Here is a 24,627-nt window from a genome sequence, read left to right as displayed (position 1 = left end):
ACTGGACTTGACCACTGCTCTAAATTGGCGATCTAATTTAAGATCACTGTCTAGTTGAAAACCTAAGTTAGAAACAGTCTGCTTTAAATAAGACACCAAGGGACCCATGTCAACTGGAGATGTTTCAGAGGAGCTACTCGGACAAAACACCATTACTTCTGTTTTCTTGTCATTACAATTTAAGAAGTTTAAAGCCATCCAGGATTTAATGTCTTCAAGACACAACAGTAGAGGCTTAAGTGAAAAGGCTCCTTTTTGTGGCATGTATATCTGAGTGTTGTCAGCATGACAATGAAAGGAGAGCCCATGTTTTCTGAGTATTGAACCCAGAGGAAGCAAATAAAGAGAAAAAAATCAGGAGGCCTAGGATTGAGCCCTGTGGAACACCATAAAGTAGAGGAGCGGACGAGGATTCAAAATCAGCTAAATTAATAGACATGGTTCTGTCTGACTAATAAGACTTGAACCACTTTAATGCCTTACCACTAAAACCATACTAGGTATGTAAACGAAACAGTAGAATATTGTGGTCCACTGTATCAAAAGCAGCGGTTAGGTGAAGCAGAACCAAAACAGCACATTCATCAGAATCGTTTGCCCCGAAGGTGTCATTAAAAACTCTCACTGAAGCAGTCTCTGTGCCGCGCAGAGTTTCGAAACCTGACTGTAATAGCTCTATAATGTTATGTTCATCTAAAAAGGGCTTGACCTGAGCGACAACAACTTTCTCTAAAACCTTTGAAATAAAAGGCAGCTTGGAGATAGGCCACAACACTATGGCATTAATTATAATTTACAGCTTTATTTAAAAAATAAAAATTAACTCATCAATTGTATTTTATAAATGAAAGGAAGAAATTCCTGTTCTTTGACTGAAACAATACAGCCGACTGAAGAGTGAGGCACAGAATAAATGAAGTTTCACTTAAACCCGTTATAAATGACTGAATCAACCAGTGTTCTAGATCAATTTAATAACACTGATTTATGCAAGTAGACAAAGTTTTAAAAATCGGATATAATTTGTGTTGGAGCTCTGATGTAACAGAGAAACTACGTATTAAGTGTTCATGTTGTGTTAGCTCTTGTCTAAGACCAAATACAGAAATGTCAGAGAATAAGAATGTTTCAACTCATATATGGATTAAGTCACTGCAGGCTACGAGACAGAAATGAACAATAAGTACCATTTTTTGATTATTTTGATCTTCAACTGTTTATTTTTTTAGCTAGTTTGCCTTATTTCACATCAGTTTATGGTCATTTTATTTTTATTTATTGTTGCTTTGTGTCCCTTCTATTTTAGTCTTATGTTCTTAAGCCATCTATTTCAGTTTACTTTTGCATTTTTTTTTATTTCTCTGTTTTACTGTGGCCCAGTTCTGGTTATATTGCATTCATTTTTATCTATTCTATGTGCTTTCATCAACTTTATTACAGTTATTTTGAGGGTCATAATATTCCATTTGCATGCATTTTATTTCTCCCATGCCATATTACTTGCACTGTATTCCTGTTACAAAGAAATTTTTTATTTCATTTTATTGCCTTTAAATCTAACCTAACAATGGTGAAATGATGTAGTTATGCTGCCCTCTGCTGGTAACAATTAGATACCATTAAAAATCGGCCTTCATCCAATTTTTTACTGTATTTTTATCACAATGACTTTTACTTTTTTTCCTTAAACTTTTTTTGCGCCAGGCTACACTCACATCCAACTTGTTTGTACTCTTTCTACACATTATTCAAAAGGCCTTCTCTTACTTTAAAATGTTTGTGTTCCATTTAATGTAATTATTGTAATACACCATACAATAAGTTTGTGTAACTTTAAGGTTTTCGAGTTATTCTTCTCGATAACTTTGATGTAAATTATTTTACAGTGCCATTACAAATAAAATGTGCTACTATACAAACATACACTGTGATTTCCGTGTGGAGCATTTTTCATTTATTACCTTTATAGCTGGCCTATCTCGTTGAACCTTTTCTTATATTTGGGCCAATTTGACTTTAAATTTGCATTTCTCTGTGGTCATTTTGATTCTCGCAGTTGCCCTTTTGTCTCCTTGACGTCAATTTGCATTTCTGTTTTCACTTTCGAAATAAAATTTGAATGCTTTGCGTCGGTTTTCTGGGATATTGTGTTATATTTTTGAGGTTAGACCCTGGTCCTCACGACCTCTTGACCCCTACAGCACGCAGACCATTAGAACTGCATTTCATTTGTGTGTTCTTTTGCACTGTCAAAACCAGTCTAGTGTTGCGTACTTTATGTGAATAAAACTAGCAACAAGTACGAACCTATTTTGTCTTTACCTGTTGTCTGGTTTGTTGTTTCCGTCACAAGCAAGCTGTCTGAAAAACCGTCTACGCTGTGTTAGTGCAACTAAAACACCAATACCCACAATCCCCCGCGACTTCGCTTACGTCTGTCTCTGCCGTCATGGTAACCAAAGGCTTGCTGGGAACTAGAGGCTCCTCCCCCATGAGCGCTGACTCCCATTTTCCATAGGTTTCGCGAGATTTGCGGGTTGGCGTGTGGTAACATTAATATCCGCCAAACGAACCGAAAAATACTGACATGAAATCAGCTTGAAGGTAACTAAACTGCGTTCCACGCAAGGAGTAAGGATGTAAACATTCAGTTATTGCCGGTGTTTGTTTGTTAGCTGCAGTCAGGGAGAGTGTGGGGGAGCGGATATCTGAACGCCTCCGCTTTACCTTTAGTAACAGCTGCATTATGAGCAGTCAGACAGATAAACCTGCAGGGTCTGGTGTAGCATTTAGTCCACGAGAAGTTAGCGACTGCACGAGTGGTTGAACAGTTTAATACGCGACTCCCCTCGGCATGTTTTCTTTATTATGTAAGTTTGTAAACCAATGGTATAAATATGTATCCGGGGTAACGTTTCACCTTGTCGTTTCTCCCCAAAACGCCAAGCTTCTTCCAGTATCAGCCACATATTTTACTGACGTACTAACTAAATGTCTCAGTCCCATCCTTGCCAGAAGATTCTGTGTATTATGTGACCTCCAAAGCTTTAGCCTTGTTAAATAGTCAGGAAGTTGCTCCATCAAGGCAGCTCATTGGTTGTGGGAGATGTCAATCAACTGACAATTCATCCGGACTGCAACATGTTTCCCCTCAGCTGGAAGACCTTTTTGGCTGAAAGGGAGACCTCCCTTCAAAATTGTTGCTCTGTACATCTATTTGACCGTGACTCTGATGATGTCCAATAACAAACAAAGCCAAATTAAAACAACAACAACAACAAACAACAAACTGAACATTGTCCTTCCTTGTCTCCCTCTCGAATAGTAAGAGCTGAATTTCTGGAGTCATGATGTCCAAGAAAAGGGGCAGGTAGGTCAAAACCAAGCTGTTCTTTAAGCCAGCCTGTGCTGCCAGCTTCTGTGATTTCAGTCAAGACATAATTGTGGCCTCAGTACAACTTGTGTTTTATGTTGTTACATGTAGGTATACGGTAACACTTCAGCTCATTAAGAAACATGCCCTCAGGTGGAGCATTGCCTCCAGGTTGACATGTTGAATATTCTCTCCCGTGAACCGTTAAACGCTAATATTTTCGTAATTAACCATACCGCTACAGTTGCAAAACGTACTGCCGAAATTATGATCACTATTAACATTATTGTGATTTTGTTTTGAATGTTTGTTCATATGACTGAACTATGCTGTCCTGAGCAAATAGTGAACCTCTTTTGTTGTTACCCCGTGTACAGGGGCTTCGTTCGACATTTCAAAGACAAAAGAAGGAGTTCTCTTCACTCCTGGTACATGTTGTGTTTGCTTATTATCAGAAAGCGGAGCAGTGGCGAGCTGAGTGACACATTGACCCCGGACCCAAATGGCATTGTGGGCGTTCGCATTCAGCACAACTGGCGAGAGAGGGGGAACCAGAGCAAATGGAAAGGCACGGTGCTCGACAGACTGAGCGTAAACCCCTCCCTCTTCATGGTGAAGTACGACGGCTTCGACTGCGTCTACGGCATCGAGTTGTTCAAGGACGAGCGAGTGTCCAACCTGCAGGTCCTGTCCGAGACAGTCGGTGAGTCGGTGGCAGCCTCCGTCAGGCCGCTGGTTTTACACAGGCGGTTTCCGTCCGTAACGTGTGACCTGCGTGCCTGTGTCTCCGCAGTGAACAACAAAATCAGGATACCCCCAGGGGCTGAGGAGCTGGTGGGCAAAGCTGTGGAGCATCTGTTTGAAAAGGAGGATGGAGAGAAGAACGAGTGGAGAGGCATGGTTCTCTCCAGAGCTCCTATCATGACCAACTGGTATTATATCACTTATGAAAAGGACCCTGTTCTTTATATGTACCAGCTGTGGGACGACTACGCTGACGGAGATCTCCGGATTTTGCCTGAAGCAGGTAATTTGTGTTTAACAGAGGCTGATTGATAGCTCACAGCTTTAAGTCTGTGATTATCTTGTCCCGAGGCTTTGGAAATGAAAACTGGTACATGCAGCAAAGAAAAAAAAAAAAGGTTTTCACGCTTTGGAGAACTGTATCATTTTATTTATATTAATTAATTTATTTTGCCATGGGTAAAGCATGTGAGTTCACCACCAGCGGTAATGGAAGTCAACTGGTTCGACCGCCAGCGACAAAAAGATGATCTTTGAGTAAATGTTTACAGTATAACAAAATATTTTTCTTGCCTTTTAATGAAATTCGGTTCAGATGGTTTCGGGCAGTCTTACTGCAGACGGGACAAACCACACCAAAAACATTCTTCTGTCTTAGGCAGAATGAGAACCAAAACGTTACTTGGTCGTATCAAACACTGGAGCCATTCTGAAAGCGCAAACACGTTTAAACAAGCAGAAAAACTAGACACTGATTTGAAGTCATTATTATTCAGTGCGTGTAATTTGAATAACCACGACTTAACGATCCTATTAAGGTTGTATTTAAGAGAAGGAACATTTTCTTTTTTTTTTTTTGTGGTTAAACAACACAGTCAAAGATGGTAGCATAGCATTAGCATTAACTGCCTTTCCCAAAGAACAAGCTAACTCCTCACATCATTAAAGACGCTAAATGTTTATACTGCAGCCCTGAAATATTCTAAGTGTGCCAAATTAAAAAAGAAACGTTCACAATTACTATGAACTACTTGCACAGATTAACATGCTAACATTAATGTAACTGTTTCCACTGCTTGTTTTTTGTTTTAAACATATCCTCGCTTATGTGCTTCACTCAAACACACCTCTAGAGTGTTTCCCATGAGCAATCTATTACAAACTGCATGTGTGATCTGCAGCTACTGAGAAAGTCAACCTATAGAGATTCATCTTAATGTCACGCCCCACCCCCTACCCCCACCCCCACCCCCGAGTCATTTACTGATGTTCGCTCTCCTTTGCAGAAAACAAGCACCTGTTGCCTGCAGACAGAAAGCCAGGAGAAGAGACAGAAAGCCTGGTGGGGAAACAAGTGGAGTATGTTACTGACAAGGGTGTAAAGAGGACAGGGCTGGTCATCTACCAGGTCCCAGCCAAGCCCTCAGTGTACTATATCAAATACGACGATGACTTTCATATTCATGTCTATGATCTGGTCAAAACCACCTAGACATTGTGGACGTTTTTAATCTCTTTCTCCAGCCTTCTCTCATTCACTTTTTTTGTTCGGTCGATGTTAAATTCTGTTATTCGAAACCATGGCAGGGGTTGAGTAGTAGCTGATTTGCTTTATTGTTCAGAAATTAGTGCCCTTTTCGTTGATATGCACAGTAGAACTGTAGCACTGCTATGCTTTTAACTTTTTTTTTTTGTTTGTTTGTTTTAAGGGTTCGGGAGTTTGCATCTTAGAAAACTTTACATTGGACACTTTAATCTTGTGCTGCTATGGGCTGTGCAGTCATCACTGCATTGCATTGTTGCCATTAATCAGTCTGTTAAGCGGTTCTCCTAATTAAGTCCCATTGACTTTAAAAGCAGCACAGAATGTTGTCTAATTACACTTTTTGTTCTCGGGGTTCTTTCGCTAATAAGCTTGTAACACAAAGTGTTTGGGGGGAGGGGGGGAAGCTTTAATTTGTTGTTAGTAGAAGAAATCCGTGGAAACAGCCTTACAAAAATCACCTCAATCAGGCCCTTTTAATGTCAAATGCCAATATATTCCTGCATCTTTCTGGACCAGGTTCAGTATTTCAACTTTCACAGTTGCGATTTAATAATTGGCCAGATGCTCCAATATGTGATTCTAACTTGGCTTTTTCTTCTTGTGATGCCGAAGGAAGGTTTTAAATATGCTATAGCACCTTGGTGTTCACTCGTGAGTTGCTAGATGAGTAATTGAACGCACACAAATCAGAAAGTGCCTTTAGGCTTGTCAGTTTGGCAATATTGTACATACCATTTTGTTAAACGGCGCTTCATATTTCTGCAATCGAAGGCTGCTCTTTGGTTTCAGCTCATAGCTTTGGGGAAAGTTCTGCAACCATCAGTTTGTAAAAGTGGTGTGTTGAAACGTCCTTCAAATGTAAAACACATTTATATAGCTTGCATAAACCTCACTGTTGATGTTGTGGGCAGCACTTTATGTATAAAGTTTACATAGTTTATTGTGCAGTCTAATACTTTGCTCTCGATGTTCTTAAGAACAAATGAGGCAGAAATATGCTTTAAATGACACGCATGAAGGGGAAAAAAAAATGAAGATAATGCTGCGATACAAACAGATGACAGTATTTACTCTGTGAAACTTGTGTATAATGTTGCTTGCTGGGATTATTTCATTTTGTAACCATATTTCTTTACAACTTTAGCCTCTTGTGAACAAAACATTTAACATACTTAAAATTTGAACCGTTTCCAGAATTTAATTGGCTGACAAACCAATTTGTTGTAGCTATCTCCATTTCAAAAAATCACAAAGACATGTTTGCTTGCAGAATCGAGTTCATCCAATTTTTGTGAGTGTTGTAGTTGCTGGTTTGGGTTTAGCCTCTTCAGTCCTTAACATTTTATGTATATCTTTCAGTAAGCTAATTTTACTTTTCTCCATTTTAACTTTAGATGCATCACCTGAACAGTGCCTGAAGGTTTTGAAACTTTTATTTTGTCATAAGAGGCATTTCGTGCTAGATAAGTTATTTTTCCTGCATTCAAATAAGACAATAACACTATACATCACTGCTAACAGTGCTTTTGCTGTGTGGGTTTGAGTCAAACTACTGCGCTCTTTATGCTTCAGTTGCCTCTTCCTGTTCTGAGTTTGTAGCAGAAACAAATGGCTGTTTGTGTCATTATTATTCTGTTGTAATTAAAAAATAAAGGTTTTGCATACTTGTTTTTCTCTTTGAACACACATGTTGTAAATGAGATTTGACTCAATAAATCAAACTAAAGACAAAAGGTGTTTTAAGATTGGTCTTATTGCAAATAGTGAAATTGCATATATACAACATTCTCTTTCTTACATTATTTGGACTGTTTGAGGACAGGGGTGGTATCCAACGCTAGCGGACATTGGTGACAATTTAATTTACTGGTATACACAAAATGAACAAGATACTTTTAAATACACTTCGCTTCTCTGCTTTATGTACTACTTCCATTTAATGCCACTTTCAATAAAAAGGACCACTAAATCCTTCAGCAGAGAGCACTGCTCGGACCTGGATTTCACTTAGCTTTTTGTTGACCGTCTTCTCAAAAATGGGGGGCAAACATTTAAAGGAGTACTGTCATTTCTCAAGTGCAAAAGTCAGGTGAATTGAAAGTGTGAGGTCACCCAGAGAGTGTCTGTTCATTTGATGAGGTCCTTTACATACTGCAGTCCCTGATTTGAGTAGTCAGCTGTCTTTGTTGGAGCTTCGGAAAGTTTGGAAATCGTCCACCGGACTCCTATTTTGAATGGGGAAAAGAAAATAAAGTTTTCAGTGTGAAACAACAGAATACTTCTCTCAAAGTCAAATGGTGACACAGAAATTGAACGCTATACCCAATCTACTGCTAACAGGTATGACTGACTGTATCAGAGTGAGTGAAATACGCCACTCAGTTTTTGTAAAGGAAAAGAGCCATTTTGTTCTTACCCGAATTCCATGATTTAACAGGAGAGAACTCAATCTTAGGCATGGATGGAAGCTGAGTCTAAGGACAGTGAAAAAGGAAAAAAAAAGAGATTTGTGAACATTTGAACAGTGAGTGTAAATGTTTTACCTGAAAATATGAGACTTCATTGAGAAAGAACAAGAGAATAACTGACATTACCATCAAAGAAAGAAAAAAAAAACATTAAGTAAAGCTGTGCATAACCAAGAGAGTTCCTTTATGGAATTGTGTCTCTAATTTAAATTGCTTTTTTTTGGCAAAAGCTGACAATATAATTTCGTAATCTCTACCTCCAGACCAAAATACTTCATCCATTCCTCTAAGGCTGGTGGTACAGCTGCTTTGGCCTTCTCCAGGGCCTCTGAGCCCTGCTCACTGCTTCCCAGCAGACCCGAGTCACAGGCGACGTAAACAGCTCCTCCTGCAATGGTCACCTTGGTGGCTAGCCTGCAAATGATAAGACCAGAGGCAGCCATACTGTTAGCCAGAAACACTCGGCCTTGAACCATTAAAACAGACCGCAGTGAAAAAGCACAGACACCACACTACAGTTGCTGTACACTACTTCTGATTGCCCCCTTTTAATGGGAAAACAGCAGACAGTAGAACTTTAAAAAGTCTACGTTGACAAAATCAGCATATCAGCCCAAAGTCCAAATGGAGGGAGTACATAAACCAATTAAATGTGTGAAATATCGGGGGATAAATAAGCAAAGTTTCCTAAAGTAGCAGCTGGGAAGCTGTTGAACAGACTAACAGTTAATATTAGCATTAGCTAGCAGGCTAATCATGCGTTTAGCACATCATCCACTGCGATTTCAAAGAAACTCGGAAGTAAAAATAGAAAAAAAAATACTAACTTCAGAAAGGGCCAAATCCTTGCCGCCATGGTGTACAGCTGTATAATCTCCCTTTACGTGCGCTTTTTAACAAACACTCCCTACATCAAATCAAACAGCACTACCAGCTAGCTGCACTGAAGGACAAGTCTCTTTGCTCTGCTTGTTCCTGTGCATGAGTGTTTTGTCAATAAAGTTGTGCGTTGAAGTCTTACGGTATTTCCGAGGAGCAGATTCGTTTGGTTTATCTCATTCGTTTTCTTCAGAAATATCAATTGCGAATCAAGACAAAAACTTTACTGCTTTGTCCGTAAATATGTATATATATATATATATATATATATATATATATATATATATAAACACAGAATTTATTTCAGACATAAAAGAAGAGCGTGCTTGAGTATCTGAACACACCCATTTAAAGAAAGAGAGAGAGAGAGAGAGAGAGAGAGAGAGAGAGAGAGAGAGAGAGGTCTAATTATATAAGCACCTCTTTCCAATTGTGAAAGTCACTCTCCATACCGGTAAGTAGCGGTAATGCTACTGAAAGTTTGTTGCCAACCGCCAATAAAAACCAAGAAGAAGAAGAAGAATTGTGAAAGTTATTGCACACTTGTTGCATAAGAGCTACAGCAAGTTTACAAGAAATGGGGCCATTCGGAAAAACTTTAATAATGAGCTTTTGTATTGCTTACATTGCTATCAAGTGGACTACACCCAGTTTTGATCCAGGTACGTAAAAAAAGATAAAATAATTTATTTCAGTGTCACTATTATAATTTTAAATACCAGTATCAAAAGCTTTATCTTCTATAACTAATTTGCAGTACACCTGTGTCACGCTGACATACTTTGATGTTTGACCGCAGGTAAATGCGTTGATAACTTTATTTGATATAGATTATAGACAATAAACTGATTAACCAATTCGTTTAATCATAAAAAACGAAGATATGGAACAATAAAGAAATAAAGTTGTATTTTTTCATCATTTTTTTAAACACTGCAATATAGCCAATATTCTGAAACTAAACCAGATTTAAAATGTGGGTTGTATCTGTTTAGGAATTTTAAATGATTTTAAATTTATTTTTATTTGAGGGATTTTTATTTATTTATTTATTTATTTTTAATACACAGTTAGGTATATCTGTGTTTCTCCACTTCCAAAGCGTTCATTAGAATACAGAAATTGAGGCATATATATATGTGGAAGTAAGAAACCTAATAAGTGCATATATTACAATTCCAAAAAAATATCCTTATAGACTTAATACTACAATAAATACACAAACATGTTGTGTTTTGACCTTTTGCAAGCATAAAACCTAAGATTTCAAAATCCACTTAAAAATGTTTTTATCCTTTTACTCAAGCCATTACATCAAAGTCCACATGCAACTGTGGAACATATGATTACGATTGCTAAACCATAAAGCTCTTATGAAAAAGCTTGCAGTGTGCAGTTTTCTTGCAACCCAGATGAGGGTTTATGGCAGGCCTTTGTAACATATATTCAAACCGCACTCTTGTCTCAGTAGTCACATTCCTTTTAGTCAAAAAGACATTCTTTCCTGGTCAGATTTGAAATTAAAGTTATATAAAATAAAATTTCCTTCAGTACAAATACATTTCAATTTATGAACTACTGAGACTATATCAAGAAAGACTTGAAGATTACTTTTATACAATTCATTTAGTTCACTAAATGACATCCCTATCAGGAGCCTTGTCTTCTGACTAGTTTGCTCATCATTCTGCTGAAAACTCTGTCTGCAGAGTTTGTGTCCAATTAAACAGTGCTTAATTGGACAAAATTTAACACCATGTGAAGAAAATGACATTAAGAATATTAGTAAAACATCTTTTTTGACACTGTTAAGTCATATACTTAATTGCAAAATAAAGAGCAAGACATCAAACTTTTTTTTCTTTTTTTGTTTTGCTGTGATAAGATTCTGGACAAGCTTCATGCACGGCACTGAAAATAAGCTGTGTGTAATAATGACGAAAGTTTGATGATCCCTAGGCAAATCTCAAGAGTCGAAGCACAAAGTGAGCGAGCAATTGCTGATGATCTGCTTTCTGCATGTGACTAACCGGCAGAGCGAATACAACATTCATCCACACCACAAGGACACACTGTTCGTTTTGCATAAATAATAACATGATTAGACTTCAATAATTAGCATACTAATAATGCTCAAAGCATTGCAAACCACGTTCAGTGAGTAACTTTGTTGTCATTCAACCTAAAGCAACATATGAAAGTCTGACTGGCTTATCTTTATGTGATATAACACAAATGTGCTGAGTGATTGCAAGTAAACAGAGCTCATGCTATAAACTGAGATAACTGGTTTAGTGTCATAAAGTTTACTATTTTTACATTGCTGTAAGTAATCCACAAATGTATGTTCTGTGGGATTTTTTTTCTTTTCCATTGTTCCAGGCACCCGTGTTAGCATAATTAACAGAAATGTGATTTGACTGCCTGCTACACATTATACGGTTAATAAGTCTTTGCCTTTGTGTGTGTTTCAATTGTTGACACACATTGACTGATGGCACCCAGCACCCAGATGGAGTGGTGGAAATGAAATTAAACTTTGCTTGCAGTGATTACAATAACAGATGAAATATGGAGTTGGCAGTAAGTACACACTATTGGTCCCATGTCAGTAGGACACAGCACCCTTTGGGCCTGGCCACATGTGGTGATTTGGTGCACAACTAACTCCAGCAGCTTTTGTATCCTCTTGAGTGGAAATAGCTGTTGTAACTGGCGATCGAGACCCGACAGATTGGCACTGGGTCAGAGCTGATGTTCGAGCTACTCCCACACATGTTCAGTTGATAAAAGATGAGGAACCTGGATGGCCACACGATGATCTCAGCACGATGCAGGTAGTCCATAGACACATGCACTTTGCTGACAGTCTATAACAGGGTGTTGTCTCAGGAGAGGTAAGACATGCAAATGCAGGGTGTGACTGATGTAGCACTGTGCCACCAGGGTCCCCCGAATCACTATCTGAAAGTTTTTTTTTGCTCTTGTGTTGATGGCAGTTGTTGAGAAACCATGTCTTTAATATGTATTCCTTTCAGAGGAATCTAACCTCACCACTTAGTTTCTCTCACCGAATCTTTGATGTTGCAGACTTATACTTCACACAGTCTATGCATGAGATGGTGAACTGGTAGTCTGGCGGTTGTTGAGACATGGTTTTGGGATCACAGGGGGTGTTGTAAAGAGTCCAATACCTGTGTGCAGATGAGATATCGAGATCATCTCATGGGGTTCTGTAATGCTTGGTGTAAAATTCAACAATACTCCCTTGGTGTGGTCTATCTTGGGCAACCTCCTTCAGTATGTGTGTGGGTGCCATCTCATACCTACTGATTCCAACAATGTGCCATCTGTACACCCTACATGCTGGGCAAATTCACAGTACAATCTCCTGGTCTCGTGCAAACCCACTATGTGACCCCTATCAAACTTTGTCAAAGGCTGGGAATGCTGTCTATTGCATCTACAAGGCATCCTCTGTGTCTGCTGGCCTTTACTCTCTTTTCTGACTGAGTGTTGGATGCTTTAGCAACTGACCGGTAATGTTATGTCAACTTTTGCCATGCTACCACTTATGTCCTCTGGTGTCCATTCTAGACACACCAGCTTCTTGCATACCGTGTGCATACTTACCACTGGTCTGTATGTGTACTAAATTATGTCCCAACCAGACCATTCCCTCTGGGTGTTGAACTTTCTTTTTGTTTGCCAGTGATTGCGGTTGTATCTTTTTAAAATGGGTTGAATTTCTTTCAGAATCTCTTAAAGGTGCCAGGGTTTTGGTCACAGGTGCCAGCACAGGTATTGGTGAACAAATGGCATATCATTATGCCCGCTTTGGAGCCAAGATTGTGATTACAGCAAGGAGCGAGAAGGTTTTACAGCAGGTTAGTTTTTATACTCATTTTTCATTCTGTCCAGTGTCCCATAGTTTAAAGTATTCCAAATTCTTGTGCAGGTAAGAAACTTAAATCCTTAATCTTAAAATCTAAACATTCTGTTCAAAGAAATCTTGTTTTGACAAATTAATAAATACTAGTTCACCTTAAAGTATTCCTTGTTTCTGTGTTTTATGATAATAAATCCTCACTCAAAATAATTACCTAATAGTAAGTCCTCAAAATATTTTTATTTTGTTATGTTGTCCTAATTGTTTATTGTTGATTCAATTTTCTTGATTTAGTTTTATTTTTGTAATTTAATTATAAAAGACAATTTGGCTCCCTCCCTATTCAGTGGAAATATTATGATAAAGCGTTTTCTGTGGTGAATGAATTTCATCCTTCAGTTGTTGATATCTGATCAATGGTAGGTTTGATCTGAAGAATGAGCTGCCCACTTTCTACATTTGACTTAGTTTCTGCATTTCACTTGCATTCATATCAGTTGGAGATATTTGAAAAAAGAAAGTACTAATTTTGCCAAGATACAAAGGAAATAGTAAAATGCTTCCATAGCTGGTTTGTGCTGTTCTGCTAAATTATGTACAAAATGTATCCATCTTGACTCACAGGTGGTTGAGAGGTGTCTGAGTCTAGGAGCACAGAAAGCTCTGTACATAGCAGCAGACATGGCCATTGAGTCTGAGCCCGACAAAGTGGTGGATTTTGCGCTGGAGAAACTGGGAGGTTTGGATTACCTGGTCCTCAACCACATTGGCCCAACTCCCTTCAGCATGTGGGAGGGAGATGTGGAACACACCAGGTGGCTAATGAAGGTAATGAAGCATTTTGATGGTCTATCAGCACATAACATCCAGAGAATGTCCTGATCTTTTTATGTGTGTTTTGTAGGTCAATTTCTTCAGCTACATTCAGATGGCCTGGAAAGCCTTACCCACCCTAGGGCAAAGTAAAGGATCTCTGATAATCATTTCATCAGTTTTGGGTGTGTATGCCTCGTTATTTTTATGCACGCTTGAAAACATCAGATGACCAGCAGCCTTTTCTCAGTCTCAGTTACATAAAAAAAAAAAAAAAAAAAAAATTCTGAAGCTTTCATTTATATCAGTATCACCAGATTTCTCTTTTACTTCAGGCACTTTTTTAACATGATTTTTTGAGGTTTAAATAAAGTCTTTGTGATGTGCTTTGGTTGATTTACAATGTGATGGCCATCTAAGGCGGTTAAACCATCAGTCACACTGAAGTTTCATAAACATTTAGTTCACTGTGGGTTCACGCCTCTGGCTTGGGTTATGGTTTTTAGATGTTCAGAATAGTTGTTTTTGTGGGATATTATTTTTCGTGTTTTAAGGTTAATAGTTCAGAGGCTGTAATTGTATGTTGCGACTGGTGATAAAACAATTAGGGCATGTCAATCAAAACTAGAAAAATTTATGGAGACATTTTGAAAGGCCTGCCACTTGATGTAAGATTTTTTTTTCCTTTTTCTTGTTCATATTATGACCTGTGACCTTGAAATCAAAAGGAACCATCCTTGACCCATGAAGTGTCCAGCTATGCAATTTGACATTCCTGTGACACAGGGTTATCAATTTAAAGCACAAAGTTACCTGTGACCTTTGACCCCATGACCTTGAACTGAATAGGCAACATTCTTGACCCACGATGTGTCCAGTTATGCAGTTTGACATACCTGTGATGCACAGTTATCAATTTAGATGTCCAACAAGAAATTGTCCACAGCCACTTTTGTCTGTTTCAGGTTAGCTTTGGCGGCCATTTTAAATTGGCTGAACATAAAATACTAATCAGTCATACAGGATTGGCCAGTGTTTATCTTGTGAGAGTTTAAAAACATAAAACTTATGATAATATTTGGTACTTGATGGCAGAGCAGCAAATGCAGCATGGTTTGAAGATAGAATTGGGTAAAGATAAATATGAAAAGGTTGAATATCTTCTCTAATTAGAGAACACTTAATTCTCAACTTTGTGTGTGTTTCTCTTCTTTTATGGTTTAGTTTTTGACTTGATAGTAATTGATGACACTCAGATTTATGGTATAAAGCAAAGAAAACTTTTTTTTTTCTCATAACAGCTCCAGAATACTATTAATGCTCACTCCACTTCCAGATATTTTGCTTTACTCAGACAGTTTTCTGTTTGTACTTTACAGGTAAAATGCCCGGTCCTTTTACGGCACCATACGCCTCAACAAAGTTTGCTTTAAATGGGTTCTTTGGGTCCCTGTACCATGAACTGGCGATGAAGAAGAGCAACGTGTCAGTCTCTATATGCACACTGGGGCTTATCGATACAGAATCAGCTATGGAGAAAGTCAGGTTTGTTGAATATATAAACATATTTGTACATATGCGAATATGTGAAGCTAAAACATTCTGTATTAATAACTTCTTTCAAGCTGTTTGCTTTAGATAATGCAGATCCCTCTGTATTTCAGGGGAGTCACTGATATCCCTGCCTACCCTGCCTCAGAAGCCGCACTGAATATCATCAGAACAGGAGCAACACGGCAGCAGGAGCTTTACTACCCTTGGTTCACACAGATTATGTCTCTCAGCAAAGACTGGTTTCCTGCTATAACCAACTATGCCATTCAGAACACCTACAACTACAGTCCATGACGAACATCTAAGTACAGCACTGACACAAACATGGACTAGTTGAGATTTCCTTTTATTGTATAAAGCACTGATATGCATACGACAGTGCCATGGATAGACACATCTTTAACAGACATGGTGCACAGATTTAGACTTTATAATAAAATGGATTTAATGGTGTGCCTATTTTTTACCTGTGTTTATTTATGCTTTGCATATGTGCTTATATTTAACTTTGCCTTTAAAGGGATTGTCTGCCAACTACTCCATCAAACTGCGGAAACAAAACAAAACAAAAACTAAATACTTTACTCATAAGACAAAACTTGAGGGCATGTGTTAGAAAAATAAGTTTAAATATTTCACTTCCTGACTGAGTATTCTTCTAATTCCTCGGGTAAAAACCACATGAGAATTGTTCCATGGCCGACTCGAGGGCTGCTGAGCCCCTGAGCCCTGTTCCTTCTTCCCAGCAGAACAGAGTCACAGTTGATGTATACAGCTCCTTCTGCAATGATCCCCTTGGTGGCTAGACTGCAAATGAATAACTCAAAGCAGCCATACTGTTACGTGAAAACACCATACCACACACTGAACAAAAACAGAAATGATACTAATATGATTGTACACCACTTAAAATAGTTTCTTTGATGGTAAAGCAGCAGTCAGTAGCAAATTTGAAACACTGCAAACTTAATCAGGAGATACGTATACCAGGCAAAATTGTAATAATGGTGAATATTTTAAGTTAATAAAGAAGCAAAGTCTTTAAAACCGACAGCTGGAAAGAAATGATGTCATTGAGCAGACAATAAGTAACTGTGCAAAAGTCAGAGGTCAAAGTAATAATGAGAAAATAAAAAGTAGTAGCAACAAATACTGAATAGAAAATAAAAAATGAGAGTTTAGAACACTATCAAAAACAGGGAAACAATAGGAACTCATGTCTACAAGAGGTTATGCAATAAATAACAGAAACTACATATTTATAGTTGATATCTTTATATGTAATATATCTATCTTTTTCTCAATTTAAAGTTAATCATAGAATACTCTCTAAGTCATAATTTTAAGATACTATCTCAAAAATATTACTCAGGATTTTATAATTACGAAATAATTTCTCATAGTTATAAGATATCTCGTAATACTGTACGAAATGATAAATCAGAATTTTGAGAGAGTATTTCATCATAATGAGACACTAAGTTGTAATTTTGAGATAAAATCACATTATTATGACTTAGAGGATGAGAGTGGCAGAAATGGGCTTCCATACTGTAGGTTACACAGTACGTGTTTAGGCCCGAGTCCAAAAGTTTAGTTTGGATAACACACCCCTTAACATCGGAAAACTCAGGGAGAAAAGAAGAAAATAGAGGGAGGGAATGAGAGCGAGAGAGGCATTATTGCGTAAATGCAACTTCCTAGGAACTTGCTTGTTGAAAGTAGAGACACTTTGATTTAAACTTTGCAAAAAGGTTGACTAAAGTTTGCAGCAAGTTTACAAAAATGGGTCCGTTTGCTAAAATCTTGCTATTGAGTATCTGTGTTGCTTACATCGCTGTCAAATGGACTGCACCCAGCTTTGATCCAGGTAAGTTAAAGAGAATTCTAGTGCCGACCATTGTCCTCGAGGGCTACGATCCTGCATGTTTTACTTCTTTCCTCGCTCCAGTACACCTGATTCAACGGTTAAATGACCTCTTCCTGTCCTGCAGAAGCTTGTTAATCACACCTTGATTCAAACAGGGTGTGCTGGAGCAGAGAAACAAGTCAAACATGCAGGATAGTGAGGACAGGTTTGGCCACCCCTGCTCCAGTGCTACCTGAACATTGTGTTAACTGCAGCACACATGCAGATGATTATGATATTGAATGGTATTAGACTTACAGGTAACCAGTGTTTTCTTCCAAATGTACTGTGCATTTCGCTGTGCGGTCATGAATAGTCTGTTCTCTTTTATCACAAAAACAGAAGCTACAGAATGAATGAAACTTTATTTCAGACTTAAGGTCCAACCAAGACATAGACAATAAGAAACAACCAAACAGAAATATATCTAAGGACAATATGCAAAAATAGAAAGTCTAAATGCTTATTTTGTATTTATATACCATAAGGGATAAATGCATTGTGCTGTATTGATCATTTTCAAGCATGAAATGTTTTATTAGTTTTTAATAAACCAGTTAAAAATATTTATCCTATTACCTAATGCATTATATCATGGTCCTGTACAATAGTTACTGGGGAGTCTGCATTAAAGAACATGCAATTAAACAAGGGAAAATATGATTTGATTTCAGTTGCTAGTGCAGTATTTCTACATTTACACCAAGCAATTTGTGTCGTCACCAATGACTCTGGCACAAGTGCAGGTCAGAGATAGCTTTTTACAGCATGGGTTCAATGAGTAACACTGATGTCGTTAAACTTCAAACAAAACTGAGACAGACTTTGACTGGCTTATCTTATGATTCTAGATCCAACGATTGAAATTACGTTGTCTGTGAGTTTGAAAGCTGAGTGCTAAAAGACTTGGTGAAGAAGCTGAAGCAGAGTTGTTGAAGCTAAAACAGCTAAGCACAAACTATATGGATGTTCCCTTTTCAGGGGTCACCACAGCGAGTCCTCCTCCTCCATCTAACTCTGTCTTCTGCGTCCTCTGTCATCCTTCCAACTACCTCCATGTCCTCTCTAACTGCATCCATATATCTCCACTTTGTCTTCTTCCTGGCAGCTGCATCTCAACATCCTTCTACCAATATACCCACTGTCCCTCCTCTGCACGTCCAAACCATCTCAGTCTGGCCTCTCTAACTTTATCTCCTAGTCGTTCAACCTGTGCTGGACCTCTGATGGTCTACTGACTTTTTGTCAGCGCCACTATCTCCAAACCAAACACCATACAACAAATCAAAAAGGCTAGCCAAAAACCAAAAGTGGTAAAAAAAAGAATAGTATTCACCTAAATTCATAAACTGCTCACAGTTTCAGCTGTTCTTGTGTTTCAAGTTTTGACGTTGTCGTACCTTTCTGTAACTGGGCTAAACCTCTTTCAGAGTCTCTCAGAGGTGCCAGGGTTTTGGTCACGGGGGCCAGCAAAGGCATCGGCGAACAAATGGCATATCATTACGGCCGCTTTGGAGCCAAAATTGTGATTACAGGTCGAAGAGAGAAAGCCCTACAGCAGGTCAGGTTTTAAGTCAACATCAGCATCAGAGTTTTTGCCCATGTCCGTGTCTGTGTTCATTTGTCTGTTGTGCCGGCAAAATATCTCCCGAACCACTGGACAGATCGTAATGAAATTCTCACAAAGTAATCTGCAGATGAACATTTATAACTTATTAACTTTTGGAGTCAACCTAATTCAAGATGGTGCCTCAACACATCGTCCTAAACACATAATCTGAGTGCTAACACATCAAAATATAAACAAATAAAACATTGGATTGTGCATAGTGTCACTTACAAGATTTGTAACTTTGTTCCATCTTGACTCACAGGTGGTTGAGAGGTGTCTGAGTCTAGGAGCACAGAAAGCTCTGTACATAGCAGCAGACATGGCCAATGAGTCTGAGCCCGACAAAGTGGTGGATTTTGCGCTGGAGAAACTGGGAGGTTTGGATTACCTGGTCCTCAACCACATTGGCTCATCCTCTTTCAGCATGTGGGAGGGAGATGTGGAACACACCAGGTGGCTAATGAAGGTAATGAAGCATTTTGATGGTCTATCGGCACATAACATCAAGAGAATGTCCTGATCTATTTTTTTTTTTTTTGTGTCTGTGTGTTTTTTGTAGGTCAATTTCTTCAGCTACATTCAGATGGCCTGGAAAGCCTTACCCTCCCTCGAGCAAAATAAAGGATCTCTGGTGATCGTTTCATCAGTTGCGGGTAAATACGCCTCCTCGTTAAGCTAAAGATACATAAACTTTACATATACGCCAATATCTATTAATATTTATTTTAAAAAATGCTTTCTTCCACTAAATACAAGTGGTTTATTTGTTCATCATTCTTCCAATTATTGCTCAGTTAATAGGATAATAGGCATTTCTATGCAGTCAAAAATACAACATTGCTGTCTTGTTTCTGTAACAGTTAGGTTTAGAGTTAGAATCTGGGTTAGGCTACAGAAATGAATGGAAGTCAAGACATCGTCCTAACAAGGATAGAAATACAAATGTGTGTGTTTGTAGATTTTGAACCTTTAAAATAAGCCTTCGAAAGGCCACATATAAAAAGTCCTCTCTTTTTTTTTTTTCAAATAATGCTCAGGTTTTACGCTTTATTTTCAGGCTCGGCCTTCTTCCAGCCGTTGTGTGTCTAACGCAGACAGCTGTTTATGGTTTGCAGGTAAAATGCCCAGTCCGTTTGTGGCACCATACGTCGCAACAAAATCTGCTCTGAACGGGTTCTTCGGGTCCCTGTACCATGAGCTGGCTCTGAAGAAGAGCAACGTGTCGATCTCCATATGCACACTGGGGCTTATTGATACGGAATCAGCTATGTCGAAAGTCAAGTATGTCAAAAGTGTAAATATGTACACAAGTGTGTGTGTGTGAAAAGAAAATGCTAAAAAATGTTTTTGCCTCATTAACTGCACTTGAGCTGTTTGCTTTAGCCTAACGCAGGGTATGTTTTTGTATCCCAGGGGGCTGGTTAAGGCACCGGCCTACCCCGCCACAGAAGCAGCGTTGAACATCATCAGAACCGGAGCAACAAGGCAGCAGGAGCTTTACTACCCTTGGTTCACGCATATTATCTGTGTCATCAGAGACTGGTTTCCTCCTCTGACAAATTATCTCATCCAGAACTCCATAAACTACAACCCATAAAGATTGTACACCTGCAGCACTGACCTGAAACGTGGATTTGTTAAAATTTCTAGTATCAAATTTACAATGCACTAATGTTCCTCCATGAAGGTCACTTTTAGCCCAACTTTTCAGGACTTTAGGTGGGTGCACCTGAGTCCTACAGTTTTCTGTCAGGTGGGGTTTTTTTTTTAATTCTAAGAGTAATTCAACATATTGTGTTTCATCAACAGCACCAAATCTCCTTGGCTGACAGCTGTGTGTACAGTCCTCATTTTTGCAGTTTTTTTTTTTTGGTGCTTTTTAAAACATGCCCGAACAGCACAACTTGAAACCCGAGTCTGCTTTGCCTGAGAGATACCTCACAGATGTAGTTGCCTTGTGTTTCGTTGCAGCGTTTGACCTGTGACATAAAAAAATTCACTTCGGTAGCAGTGTTTGGCTGTTCCACACTCAGTTTTCAAACTTCCCATGCAGCTGTTTCTGTGTCACATGATGGCTGTGTTTTAACCTGCATATAAAAATCAACATCTTACCTAACAAGAGACTTTGTTTTTTTGTGTGTTGTGTGGATTTGTACTCTGAACGACCACCTGGGGGCAGTAGTGTCCAAGCTGTGAAGTAGCGTCTCTGCAGCTACTCAGTTTACTTCAGAAGAAAGCACTATTCACAGGAGCTTCAATCCATTTATAGAGATAAAACAAACAACTCTGACATTGTTTTATTATCTTTAATGATTCATTTTAAATACAGTTATCTTGACAAGCAGAATCAATAAATTCTTTTTAAAAATTTCCCTCTACAGATCAATATTTTATACCTTCATCTTTCCATTTCTTGTTCTTTGCATCCTTGATTTCCAGCCCATTTCCATTCTTCCTACATACATTTAGGTTTGTCTTCCCAATGGTGGCCACACTCTGAGTTTCAGACTTCTTTTAAGGCAGAACCTTCTCAGTGGGTTTCTTTTCTTCTGCTATTGTTCACCAACCCCAAAGGCACCCAAGGCTTCCTGTGAAGCTCCATCCACCCCGGTGGTCTACCTCTTTTGTAGCGCATCCTAGAAACTGCACCCTGCTGCTGCAGCAGTTTTTTACTGTATATGAGGAGTGGACTGTCTTTGTCAGAAAAGAGAAAGAAGAAAAAAAATGAATAGAAAAGATTCACAAAACTTGTGCCATTTGAAAAGCTGAGAATAAAGTTGTTTCTTTGTAACTCACATATTTTTCTTTTTTGGGGGAAAAATGACCGGAGATGAACAGGATTTGATAATCAGCTGCTGTCTGTCCTAACTGATATGACTAATGGTAATATTTAGTTGTCTGAATCCAGCAATCACACTGTTTTCTGTATGTTTATTTTTTGAATGTCTGTTTCTGCATACTTTGTACTATTTTAGCCATTCATATATCAAAACATTCAGCTGATTAAATAAAAACCCTTAAAAACCAAGCCTGTTAGGGTATGTTTCAAAATGCTTTATTTACAAATATGTACCCCACTAAAATGCAAGGAAATTTCTCCAATTCATTCAAAACTAATATTCTCTTTAAAATCTGCTTTTACAAACTTGTTCTATTTTTGTTTTTTTATGCTACCTTTAGTTTTTAGCTACCATTCTGCTACTTGAACCTTTCAGTTATGCTTTTGCTACTTTCTGCTAGCTTTAAATGGATAACTTTTACTAACTGGCTATTTATAATGTGCGTGGGTGTTTTTGTGCAGTGCTCTGAGACTTTTGTTGTGAATTAGAGTTATATAAATAAATTGAATTAAACAAATTTTAGCATTTAGTTTGCTTTTTGCTTATTTGAGCTTTTAGATACTGTTCTGCTAAGTTCAGCTTTTAGCTACTGATTTTCAATTTTTATTTTTTAGCTATTTTTTTAGCTACTTTTAACTTTTAGTTAGACTTTTGAAACTTTTTAGCTAGGCTTCGATATTTTAGCTTTTAGCTACTTTTTGCAGCTTTTGCTAGCCGTTTGCTTCTTTTAGCCAACTTTTGAGCTAGCATTTTCACTGCTTCTAGCTGGCCTTTTGTTACTTTTAGCACTTGTCTTGCTAATCTTAGCTTTTAGCTAGCATTGTGCTACTTTTAGCTAGTTTTCTGGTTCTTTTAGCTTTTGCACGGGTTCAGTTCTGCAGCATTCAGAACTCATCATCCACTATGCATTTTTGCAGAAATAAAATTTCTTTAGTTGGAAGAGATGTTCTTTTTGACTCTCATCTTGACACTGGGATTCGAGAGCATTGCTGAGAAGATAAAACCTCCATAAGGACAGGTTGAAAATAATAATAAACAAAAGGTGTGTCTCCTCTTCTCTCTCCCTCTTTTTCTTTCTTTGTCAAACACAGTGATGGGGCCTCCTGGAGAGCAGCGCAGGCATGGCCTCGGAGCACAGCCAGAAACACCTGCAACAGATTAGAGCTCCTAATGCTCGGTAATAAATCCTCTCACCCTTCTCTACAGCATCTCTTTCTGCACCATGTGTAGAACATACAGACTGAGGAGTTTAAGCATGAATCACTGATGGGAACTGACATAAACACCAAAACAAATGATGTCTTTTTCAGTACTGTAAAAGTTGGAAATGATGTTACGCTCTGCCTGAATAATCACTATATTTCTTAAAAATGGAGGTTTTCCCTTGGGAATAGCCTGCACTCTTTGTCAAGACCAAACAATTTCATTATTACCCACTACTAAATGGCTAAATGCAGGCAATACGGTCTTTGACTGCCTGTCTGTTAGCAAAATATGGACAGATTTGAATGAAACTTGCAGAAATTAGTCAGTAGATGTACATCTACAACTAATTAACTTTTAGGTTTGATTTGATTCAAGATGGCTGCCACAGATAAGTTTGAAACTCCCACATGAAAGGCAGTGAAATCCTTCAAGTAATGCCAAGCCTTTAATTATAAATGAAAACTAAGTTATGCCCTAAACATCCTGTAATCAGCTCAGTGACTTAACAAGAATATGTGAAAAAAAAAAAAAAAACATGCTCAGATTTATGTTTTTTGAAAGTATTGTGAAGAAGTTTAAAACAAACACAAACGTAAACTGTTATTATAAATTTGACAGTGAAATGATGTCCAAGCAGTCGGAGAACAAGCACAGAGCACGAAACCTGTTTATCTGAAGTTTTCACAATGCACAGACCTCTCCATTCCCACGCCGGAGACGCAACGCACTGTTCTAGCCACGGTCCTCGGTAATGGCAACATAACTCTGACGTTTTGTGCTGTGTGCCTGTCCCGTTCACAAACTGAAATCAAAGTGCCAATGTTAATTGACCTACATGGTGATAAAAAGTCGTTAACGTCATGATGGGCAAATGAGCCGCTGGAAAACATTTGCACAAATGTCACAATTCTTTCATAGTGGCACCCTATTCCATGCCCGGGTGACTGCCTTTGTGGCCCGGACATAAATCCACAGCAGAGCCCTGAAAACTAATAAAACACCTCGAGCGGCATAATGGAGTTAAATAACAAACAAGAGAGTTGTTTGGTGCCTATCATACTCTTGTGAAAAGATTATGTTTTTAGGTTATGTATTGTCACAACCTAAATTAATGTTGACTAAAAGAAATATGTGAACTATTCAGTGAAGTATCTCAATATTAAAGGCATAATTTGAAAGATTTTGAAAGAAGTAAAGTTTAACTCTGACCAAATTGATCAGCTAACGGCCAGGAACTGGCAGTGATTTTTTTTAAAAAGAATTAAAGTCTATTTAAAATGTGTGAATCTGAAGAATCACAACTGTCTTTGTAGTGACCCACCAAGATGTTTCCTAACGATCTTTTTGCAGCCAGTATGCCTTTTTTTCAACACAGCACCTATCACCCACCCACCTTGTGGAAACAAAGAAAGAAAAGAGAGGAACTTGTAGCGTCCCAGCATCTGTTTCTTGTCGTAATTTATTTTGAAAGGATTATAAAGTGGAAACTATGATCCCAGGTGAGCTCAACTTTACTGCCAAAATCCGAGTGGCCCTATTAAAGTGGAGCCGTTAGATTGATGAAAAGGATTTAAAAAAAAAAAATATTCAAAGAAAAATCCAATTAGTACCAAAAAATTCTGAGCAATCTACAACAGGTAAGATATTCTTTCTTTTTAACTTTCTCACAGAACATCACTTCAAAAGATCAGAACTATCGCTTTAATAAATGAAACTGCTTTGATGCAAATAAACAATTTGTCAATCTATTGGCTCTTTAAGCACCTATTGATCCATATGTTGGTTTGGGCTGAT

At 38.2% G+C, this 24,627-nt stretch overlaps 4 protein-coding genes across 4 annotated transcripts; 3 read left to right on the top strand and 1 right to left on the bottom strand.

Moving 5' to 3' along the window:
* Positions 1 to 2,474: 2,474 nt before the first annotated feature.
* Positions 2,475 to 7,396, top strand: LOC108230813 (spindlin-1-like). Its single transcript, XM_017407375.3, has 5 exons — positions 2,475 to 2,604; positions 3,326 to 3,370; positions 3,829 to 4,076; positions 4,167 to 4,400; positions 5,404 to 7,396. The coding sequence occupies exons 2-5, from the start codon at positions 3,348 to 3,350 to the stop codon at positions 5,607 to 5,609; spliced, it is 711 nt and encodes a 236-aa protein (XP_017262864.1). The 5' UTR covers positions 2,475 to 2,604; positions 3,326 to 3,347; the 3' UTR covers positions 5,610 to 7,396.
* Positions 6,791 to 9,125, bottom strand: micos13 (mitochondrial contact site and cristae organizing system subunit 13). The gene is made up of 4 exons (XM_017407376.3): positions 8,959 to 9,125; positions 8,389 to 8,545; positions 8,080 to 8,137; positions 6,791 to 7,888 (listed from the first exon to the last, which is right to left on the bottom strand). Exons 1-4 carry the CDS (start codon positions 8,985 to 8,987, stop codon positions 7,791 to 7,793), a joined length of 342 nt encoding a protein of 113 aa, XP_017262865.1. The 5' UTR covers positions 8,988 to 9,125; the 3' UTR covers positions 6,791 to 7,790.
* Positions 9,126 to 9,443: 318 nt separating this feature from the next.
* Positions 9,444 to 15,719, top strand: LOC108230582 (hydroxysteroid 11-beta-dehydrogenase 1-like protein). The gene is made up of 6 exons (XM_017406920.3): positions 9,444 to 9,672; positions 12,767 to 12,897; positions 13,524 to 13,727; positions 13,804 to 13,897; positions 15,092 to 15,257; positions 15,377 to 15,719. The coding sequence occupies exons 1-6, from the start codon at positions 9,588 to 9,590 to the stop codon at positions 15,558 to 15,560; spliced, it is 864 nt and encodes a 287-aa protein (XP_017262409.1). The 5' UTR covers positions 9,444 to 9,587; the 3' UTR covers positions 15,561 to 15,719.
* Positions 15,720 to 16,879: 1,160 nt separating this feature from the next.
* On the top strand, positions 16,880 to 20,903 carry LOC108230580 (hydroxysteroid 11-beta-dehydrogenase 1-like protein). Its single transcript, XM_017406918.3, has 6 exons — positions 16,880 to 17,136; positions 18,606 to 18,736; positions 19,050 to 19,253; positions 19,347 to 19,440; positions 19,903 to 20,068; positions 20,201 to 20,903. Exons 1-6 carry the CDS (start codon positions 17,052 to 17,054, stop codon positions 20,382 to 20,384), a joined length of 864 nt encoding a protein of 287 aa, XP_017262407.1. The 5' UTR covers positions 16,880 to 17,051; the 3' UTR covers positions 20,385 to 20,903.
* The last annotated feature ends 3,724 nt before the right edge of the window (positions 20,904 to 24,627 follow it).

The sequence above is a fragment of the Kryptolebias marmoratus genome, linkage group LG24 (assembly GCF_001649575.2).
Source record: "Kryptolebias marmoratus isolate JLee-2015 linkage group LG24, ASM164957v2, whole genome shotgun sequence".
Lineage (NCBI taxonomy): Eukaryota > Metazoa > Chordata > Actinopteri > Cyprinodontiformes > Rivulidae > Kryptolebias > Kryptolebias marmoratus.
The sequence above is the reverse complement of the archived record's forward strand: the minus strand, read 5'-3'. Positions and strand labels throughout refer to the sequence as shown.

Excerpts from the sequence above, each read along its gene's own strand:
- LOC108230813 (XM_017407375.3), top strand. The coding sequence starts at position 3,348 with ATGATGTCCAAGAAAAGGGGCAG. Across the intron at positions 4,077-4,166 it reads GGTCCTGTCCGAGACAGTCG|TGAACAACAAAATCAGGATA; the intron begins GTGAGTCGGTGG and ends GTGTCTCCGCAG. Across the intron at positions 4,401-5,403 it reads CCGGATTTTGCCTGAAGCAG|AAAACAAGCACCTGTTGCCT; the intron begins GTAATTTGTGTT and ends TCTCCTTTGCAG.
- micos13 (XM_017407376.3), bottom strand. The coding sequence starts at position 8,987 with ATGGCGGCAAGGATTTGGCCCTTTCTGAA. Across the intron at positions 8,546-8,958 it reads AGGATTTGGCCCTTTCTGAA|GCTAGCCACCAAGGTGACCA; the intron begins GTTAGTATTTTT and ends TATCATTTGCAG. Across the intron at positions 8,138-8,388 it reads TGAAGTATTTTGGTCTGGAG|ACTCAGCTTCCATCCATGCC; the intron begins GTAGAGATTACG and ends CACTGTCCTTAG.
- LOC108230582 (XM_017406920.3), top strand. The coding sequence starts at position 9,588 with ATGGGGCCATTCGGAAAAACTTTAATAATGAGCTTTTGTATTGCTTAC. Across the intron at positions 12,898-13,523 it reads GCGAGAAGGTTTTACAGCAG|GTGGTTGAGAGGTGTCTGAG; the intron begins GTTAGTTTTTAT and ends CTTGACTCACAG. Across the intron at positions 13,898-15,091 it reads AATCATTTCATCAGTTTTGG|GTAAAATGCCCGGTCCTTTT; the intron begins GTGTGTATGCCT and ends TGTACTTTACAG.
- LOC108230580 (XM_017406918.3), top strand. The coding sequence starts at position 17,052 with ATGGGTCCGTTTGCTAAAATCTTGCTATTGAGTATCTGTGTTGCTTAC. Across the intron at positions 18,737-19,049 it reads GAGAGAAAGCCCTACAGCAG|GTGGTTGAGAGGTGTCTGAG; the intron begins GTCAGGTTTTAA and ends CTTGACTCACAG. Across the intron at positions 19,441-19,902 it reads GATCGTTTCATCAGTTGCGG|GTAAAATGCCCAGTCCGTTT; the intron begins GTAAATACGCCT and ends TATGGTTTGCAG.